The sequence below is a fragment of the Olea europaea genome, chromosome 4 (assembly GCF_002742605.1).
Source record: "Olea europaea var. sylvestris chromosome 4, O_europaea_v1, whole genome shotgun sequence".
Lineage (NCBI taxonomy): Eukaryota > Viridiplantae > Streptophyta > Magnoliopsida > Lamiales > Oleaceae > Olea > Olea europaea.
Window position 1 is genome coordinate 7,388,081 of NC_036240.1, and position 8,430 is coordinate 7,396,510.

At 32.8% G+C, this 8,430-nt stretch overlaps 1 protein-coding gene across 1 annotated transcript; it reads right to left on the reverse strand.

Annotated features, from left to right (window-relative positions):
- Window positions 1-1,112: 1,112 nt before the first annotated feature.
- On the reverse strand, window positions 1,113-2,685 carry LOC111393460 (NAC domain-containing protein 72-like). Its single transcript, XM_023018990.1, has 3 exons — window positions 2,436-2,685; window positions 2,082-2,350; window positions 1,113-1,976 (listed from the first exon to the last, which is right to left on the reverse strand). The coding sequence occupies exons 1-3, from the start codon at window positions 2,626-2,628 to the stop codon at window positions 1,404-1,406; spliced, it is 1,035 nt and encodes a 344-aa protein (XP_022874758.1). The 5' UTR covers window positions 2,629-2,685; the 3' UTR covers window positions 1,113-1,403.
- Between the last annotated feature and the right edge of the window lie 5,745 nt (window positions 2,686-8,430).

Genomic DNA, 8,430 nt, shown 5'->3' on the forward strand with positions numbered 1-8,430 from the left:
AAGAGACTTAAGACATGATATTTTATATAAAATATAAAGAGCTCCAATCCAACGAGGGTCACAAATTGAAGACGTTCATTATGACTAGTCAAAAATTCAGCAAGGCTCCTCGACCACCTAAAAGCTAGGAAGCTGCTTTGTCAAGAGAATGATTCCATATTCACTATCATATTTAGGCACATGGCCTAATCTTGATCTTGACAAGAACAAATTCTCCACAACTTGACAAGAACAAATTCTCCACAACTCTATGACTAATATTTAAACTGCGAAAAAACGTGTATTATGACTAGTTATGTTTAAACTACGAAAGTGGGAAAACTCGTCAATATTCTTGAGAATATTAATCTACATTATGACTAGTCATGTCTAAGCTATGAAAATGAGAAAACTCTTATCAAAATTCTCGAGTGTATTAACAAAAGAGAAACGATGAGTTTCCCTCAAATTAAATATGCACCATTACCATCTAAAGTCGTGCGGCGATATGGGGGCGAAAAAAGGAAAGAGAGGAATAGGGTTCTCTCGCTTTTGACATAGCGGGCCCCCAGTGGGAGGCGTCCCACATGAATATTCTACCATAGCGGGCATTCAAGAATCGATTCATAAAATTTTAATGAAGTCTAGGGTAAAATAAAATGAATTCAAAACAGACCCTAATTTCTTTTATTGAATTGATCCTCGAAAGCAGAAGAAGAATTAGTAGCAGGTTATCAAACCGAATATTCAAGTATCAAATTTGGTTTATTTTATGTTGCTTCGTATCTGAATCTACTAGTTTCTGATTTCCTGTAGTAGCAGGTTATCAAACCGAATATTCAGGTATCAAATTTGGTTTATTTTATGTTTGCTTCGTATCTGAATCTACTAGTTTCTGATTTCCTGTGCGCATCCTCGTGGAGCGAATAAGCGAGTTGTGACACAAAACTAAATGGTGTTACATGAGACATTTTTCACGATATTAAATGAACGATTTTTAAAACCTATTCAACAATACTTTTAAAAAGTCAAAAGCTATTTCTAAAATTAAAAATTTACTTCTAAATCTGTCTAAATAATTAACTAAAAACGCTTTCAAAAGAAGCCAATTAAATCAAATACTTCTACAAAAAGAAATAAACAAAAACCCTTCATAAAGGGCTCTTAACTACTGCTACTATTAGCCTTTTTATTATTATTATTTTTTTCAAATAGAAAAATTTTAACAAAATAATAGAGAATTGAGTTTTAGCAAAAGCTAAATTCTAACCTAACCCATCAAGAACAAAGTATTGGGCCTTCGAGGCCAACTAGCCCATAAAAGTAGGCTCCTTAGAGCTTGTGATCAGGAACAAAAAACCCAAACCCAAAGAATTCCATTTTTTTACATTAATCCACCCCTACACTTCCATTTATTATCATTTTCACTGCCTAAACCCGAAACCACCCGGCTGAGTCAGAAACCGAGCCCCAAACGGGTCAAGCGAGTTGCTGGACGTAGAACTCTGTGAAAATCCATTCACATTTTGCAGAAGCAACCCCGAGTTGTCAACTCGCTGTGTTCTGAGTCCACTCTGTACCTCCTCATCTACAACACGGCCAATTTGTTGCTGCATAGCAGGGACATACATGTCATTGTGGCCATTCATGATATTTTGGCTGTTCATAATTCCCTGAGTTTGTCCCGTTTGGACTTGACCGAGGTCAGGCACCGAGTTGAGCCCAGCTAAAGTGGGCCAGTCAAAATTCCCAGAGCCCAGGTTTTGAAGATTCAACTTCTGATCTTCTTGATGAATAGTCTTCAAAGAATTCATTCTCGGCAAAGAGAAAAACCGGTTATCAATCTCCGGCAAGGACTCCAAAACGTCGTCGTATTGATGCGATGACGACGAAGTTGAACCATGACTATGCTCTTTGCTCTGAGCATCAGAAAAAGTAGGCTTTTGCCCATTTGATGAGTTGTTCTTGTAAATCCGGCATAGCACCCAATCATCCAACTGAAAAACACAAAACATCACCAAAAAAAGAACCCATCAGCACCAAATTTACAAATATATATACATATGAAGATGTCTGTGTGTTAAGCTTATAAAATTTCTTACCCTTGAGCCACCATTTTTACTGGGGGATTCTATAAGCTTGTATTCGTGCATAATCCAATTGGTTTTGGTTCCTTTGGGCGCTTTTCCTATGTAAAAAACAAGGGATTTTTTTATACCAACTTTTAGTCCTCCTGAAGTTATAATCTTATCAGTTCCCGTGGCTTTCCAATACCCAGAACCGGCCACTCTATTGGGTCTCGATCCATTTGGGTATTTTCTGTCTCTTGGACTGAAAAAGTACCATTCCTTTTCTCCAAAGATAGCTTTGCCTTCACCAAAAAGACCCAGAAAAAGTTTAGAAAATTGAAATTACAGAATGAAGAGATTCGATGTAACAGAGGAGGAAAAACTTACTGGGAAGATCCCATGGATGAAACTTGTACAAATCAATATCAGCAATGATTTGTAGAGCAAAATGGTGACCTGCAATTTTTCTGCGTAAATACTGAACTAAAAGCTCCTCATCTGTGGGATAAAATCGAAACCCGGGGGGCAAACTCAGTTGTGAAATCGGGTCCGATTCTTCAAAACCCATTTTTTTAATCATCCGTTGCAGCTTTAGAAACTGGAGAGTTTTCCAAATCTGCAAAATGATTTTTCTAATTTTATTCTTCTCAAATGGGCGATTTGGCGGTTATTTATATACGCAGGAGGTTTAAAGATAAGTACGGTCGTCCTTTTCTCGTAGTCAAAAGAGGGTCCCCCTTTTTTTACCATTTAAAGTGTGCCACGTATACGTGGTTGGGTGCAACCGGCCGATCTTATCCCAATGGTGCATGTACCGTAAACAATATAACACACCACCGTTGAGTCACCAGGCTGCTTTGCCACGTGCCATATTCTCGCTAAGCTTCTAGAATACACATATTTACTGTGTTTGTCTTTTTCTCCTGGGACAAAAACATTAAAATAATAATATAAATTTTGAGACATCCATATCTCAAGATACTAATGTTGAAGATGAAGACTCCAATTCCATAAATCATACATTTTAATAGGAATTATGACAAATTATCATGATTTCAGTTTCTGTGTCCACGTTTAACTGACTTTGCATTAGTTCATGACTAATTCCAATGGACTATTATTGTGTCGACAACATTATCTGCATCGTTCGATTACAATATATAGACGTGATGCATGTTCTTCTATAACTGTTATAATTTTGAGAGAGTCACATTTCGAAAATTAGCTATTGAAATTGAAGACTTCAAATCTATATATAAATCATATATCCAACCCCCCCCCCTTGTGTCGACAACATTATCTGCATCGTTCGATTACAATATATAGACGTGATGCATGTTCTTCTATAACTGTTATAATTTTGAGAGAGTCACATTTCGAAAATTAGCTATTGAAATTGAAGACTTCAAATCTATATATAAATCATATATCCAACCCCCCCCCCTTTTTCTTTTTGACGTGTGATACAAGTCTCCTAGCTTTAAATTGAAATCATGAGAGGGAATTATCCAATGGTTATTGAACCTTGAAAAAGTTTCTACGAGGTCATTGAACTTTAAAAATCATCAAATTCATTATTGAACTTTGTAAAAAGTCTCCACGGGATCATTGAACTTAAAATCACTCAATTCATTACTGAATTTGACAAAAGATTTTCACAGGATCACCGAACTTTAATGACCCATTGGAAAATATTTTACAAAATTCAGTGATGAATTTGCTGATTTTTAAAGTTCAGTGATCTCGTGAAAACCTGTTGCAAAGTATAGTGATAAATTGTATGATTTTTAAAGTTGAATGACTCTATGAAAACCTTTTACAAAGTCCATTGACCAATTGGGTAATTCACTCAAATCATGACACACAGTTGTGTGGTATATAAAAATTTAACGAGAAATGATCGCATATAAGATCAGCCAATATTATTGAATCACACAATTTAGACTTGAGTCACGAAAGTTGAGCTCCAAAGAAGAAAGTTCGAGTCATCGGTCATGTAACATTTAACTTAACATTAATTTGACCGACATTCAAACTAAAAAAATAGTCTAATCCACATTTCTATAATGAATCATGTAAAACATGGTATTATGATTCATCAACATTGTTAAAATAGTCAATCTCGACACATTTTTCGACAGATTATATATAGGACAGTTGTTTCCTCGTTTCATTAAAAATTATTGGCATTCACTTGAAATATGTGAATGTCTCTAGATTACTAACCGTCCATTATATGCAAACTTAACTCACTATTATTTAATTACCAAAATTTTATTATAATCGTAAGATTAATTTGACACGTGTATGAGCAGTTCAATTTTCAAGCGTGGATTAAAACACGTGGGTACACATGGGGAATTGTACACACGACACGTGCAAACACGTGTACTTAGAAAATACAGAACTTACAAAGTTAGTGAAATATTTTCGAAAGGAAGGGTGGCCGAAGTACGTATTATTCAATTTTTTGACACGTAGGGGTATTTTTTTGTGCAGTTTTGTATTTTTCTTAAACTTTCTGGAATTTCCTCCACTTTACAACCTCAATACTATGATGAAGATTTGGTCAAACTTTGACTTTTGTGATCAGCTGATGTGGTCTTAGTGTTTGTTGAGTGTAATCAATGTTGCATTAAAATATTAGGCAACTCAAATTGAAAGGTTTCCTTTTTCCTATCCCAATATTTTAATGTATTATTTCATTTAATAATATTGCTCAATTTGGTTCGTATCGTAGAGTGAGCTTACACTTGTATCACTGAGTCAACTCTATATATAAGTTTAACGTCAAATTCAACGTAGAAAAAGCTAAATTGAACTTTATGATGGAAAAACTTTTGTTTGTATCGTTTACTTAACATCTACTTAGGATTCGTTTGACATAACTTTTACGTTTTTTAGTAGAACTTCATGTGCGGACGGTAATTGCCTGATCCAAATCGGCTCAGCTCGATCATCTGGCTCATGGGGCTTACGAGCATTCTTTTAAGAAATTAATCAAATAAGTTAAAAAAAAGAGCCAATTCACCAGCTCAAATGGAACTGATTGTGGGTTCGTACCCACAAGCTTAATCAAGTGAGCTCGTAGACCTCAAAAAAATTGTAAGCTCGACTCAATCAATGGCTCATCTCAAAACAAACTCGTACTTACACTTGTATCACTGAGTCAACTCTATATATAAGTTTAACGTCAAATTCAACGTAGAAAAAGTTAAATTGAACTTTATGATGGAAAAACTTTTGTTTGTATCGTTTACTGAACATCTACTTAGGATTCGTTTGACATAACTTTTACGTTTTTTTAGTAGAACTTCATGTGCGGACGGTAATTGCCCGATCCAAATCGGCTCAGCTCGATCATCTGGCTCATGGGGCTTACGAGCATTCTTTTAAGAAATTAATCAAATAAGTTAACAAAAAGAGCCAATCCACCAGCTCAAATGGAACTGATTGTGGGTTCGTACCCACAAGCTTAATCAAGTGAGCTCGTAGACCTCAAAAAAATTGTAAGCTCGACTCAATCAATGGCTCATCTCAAAACAAACTCGTATAGCTCATATTCATACTACACGATAATTGCTTAAAAAGTATTATCATTCTTACATAAAAAAGAATAATACGAAAGGTTCAAATTGTTGCCAAATGACTATACATGATTCAAACAAGATGATTGATTAAATAAGAATGCAAGACGGGATGTCAACTTTATCTTCATTTAGGCAAGTAAATACACAAATGTTTGGATATGTTTGAACCAAGACAGTCCCCTAACTTCCTCTCCCTTAGCACCACAATTTTGACTACACATTCAATGTCATTTCGAACAACTAGCTAGGGTTTGTTAGGATATTTATGAATGCTTGTTTACAATGTATGAAACCTAATTCTCTCTTGTCAAATCATGGAGCTTAAATAGAATGAATCATGCCAACGTCATTATTATTAATTAAATAAGATTAAACAGTACACGTGCGACTAGATCAACACATTATTGCTTGAGAAACTCCGTTATCTTTAACATAACAAAAGAGCCATATAAGAAATTTCTTGAAAGGTGTCATTTGTATAGCGAAAATAAAAAAGAGTTTTAATTTAACACTACATAAACTGTAAAGCGTAGTCTTTAATTGGTTTAGTCCTCGTTTGACCTCCATTACATCTCATCAAATTAAATTAAATTTTGCTTTATCCCATTTTCAACCACACAATTTGCAATAAAATAATATTACACGTAAATTAGAATTTTTTTATTCTTTTACGACCATTTATTTTATAAAAAAACACTATTCCCCCATTATAATAAAAATAATGGGGGTCCAAATGGGGGCTTAGTGTTGGTATGTCCTTGTATGTAATAACGTCATTATTATTAATTAAATAAGATTAAACAGTACATGTGCGACTAAATCAACACATTATTGCTTGAGAAACTCCGTTATCTTTAACCTAACAAAAGAGCCATATAAGAAATTTATTGAAAGGTGTCATTTGGATAGCGATAATAAAAAAGAGTTCTAATTTAACACTACATAAACTGTAAAGCGCAATCTTTAATTGGTTTAGTCCTCGTTTGACCTCCATTACATCTCATCAAATTAAATTAAATTTTGTTTTATCCCATTTTTAACCACACAATCTGCAATAAAATAATATTACACGTAAATTAGAATTTTTTTATTCTTTTACGACCATTTATTTTATAAAAAAAACACTATTCCCCCATTATAATAAAAATAATGGGGGTCCAAATGGGGGCTTAGTGTTGGTATGTCCTTGTATGTAATAATAGACTAACATATTCTTGAAATTATTCAATTAGTCTTTAAGGTCTTAATTAATAAAAAAGAAATCTAATTATTTTGAACATAACATATATAATAATTAAAACGGAATATTATTATTAACAATAATGAAGCTGCGATAAAATATTAAATAAAAAAACATTCCACATCTAATCGTCATTGGCTTCGCATTTTGCTCATAGTTTTAGCCAGAAATCTATTTGTCTATGTAAAGTTTTTTCATTTTCTCTCCCTTCTGTGGAGATAATTCAAAAAAAGAAAAGAAAAGAAAAGTATTATCTTCTTGAATTTAGCCTTCTTTTGGATATAAATCTATAAATGGTTCATAAATACAGTCAAAGTCAAACATCAATTTTAATCAAATATTTATAACTACTACTTATTATTTAATCACACATTTTGTGACACGAATTACTATTCATCTTTATAAGCAATTTCTAAATTTGCCAAATAAATGCTTAATTTATTATAGAAAATCCTATCATTAAATAAAATAATAAAAATATAAAAAAATAAATGTTCAACAAAATGTTTGTAACCCAAAAAGTAACTTAAGATGACAAATGACTTTTTCACTAATTATTATTAAAATATAAACATTTTAATAAATCTAATTTACTGGGAAAAAAATTATCAATAGATAAAGCAGTAAAAATAGAAAAGTAAAATACTAACAGAATTATCTTAGAAATAAAATAACAATTAAAAAAAATTAACATATCATAGTACATAATTTATAAAAGAATATAAACTTTTATTTTCCATAACTACGTGGTGCTCATTTATCAACAATTAAATCACTGTCGGTGATTGCTGACAATAACATCGTCGACATTATCATATATAGTTACTAACAACATCGTTGATAATAATCTCCCTATATGTTGTTATGTGTCATTGACATGTCCAATTGCATAATTCCGCTTGACATTTTACGTGTCAGTAACGTATCCATACATGTCAACAAATTGTCTACCAATGCAAAATAAAAAAATAATTTGGAAATACCATCGGATTTTTTGTCACATGTCAACAACTTGTCAATTTCATGTTTGACTTGGACACTTAGTGGCAATTTGTCACGATATGTTCAATTATACTAGTAAAAAAATGATTTGGACACAATTTTTGGTGTGTCCTGACATGTCAACGAGTTGTCTAAATGTACAAAACTAAAAATTGATTGGTATATGCCACTGCTGTATATTTGTTGATGCTGTATCTGTGTTCGACAATCGCGAGACGAGGATGATGATGCATCATGCATCCTAGGTTTTAGCATATCCCAAAATATGTATTTTGCATGTTCTAATTATATTTGTAAAAGTTTTTCTTTTAAGTAGAGCTACTGAGATTGTTTCATCAATCTTGTAAAAAAATGATTCTTTTAATGAACACAATATATGTTCTTTATCATCATCAACATTGGCTCAATTCATTAACATATTTTATTCATTCTAGTGTGAACATAACTTTAACCGCCCATCTCCAATACATATATCTTATGGACATTGTCATTCAACTCAACGCTCAATATTAGAAGCATAAAAGTTCATTTTACTGATGATTTGTTCACT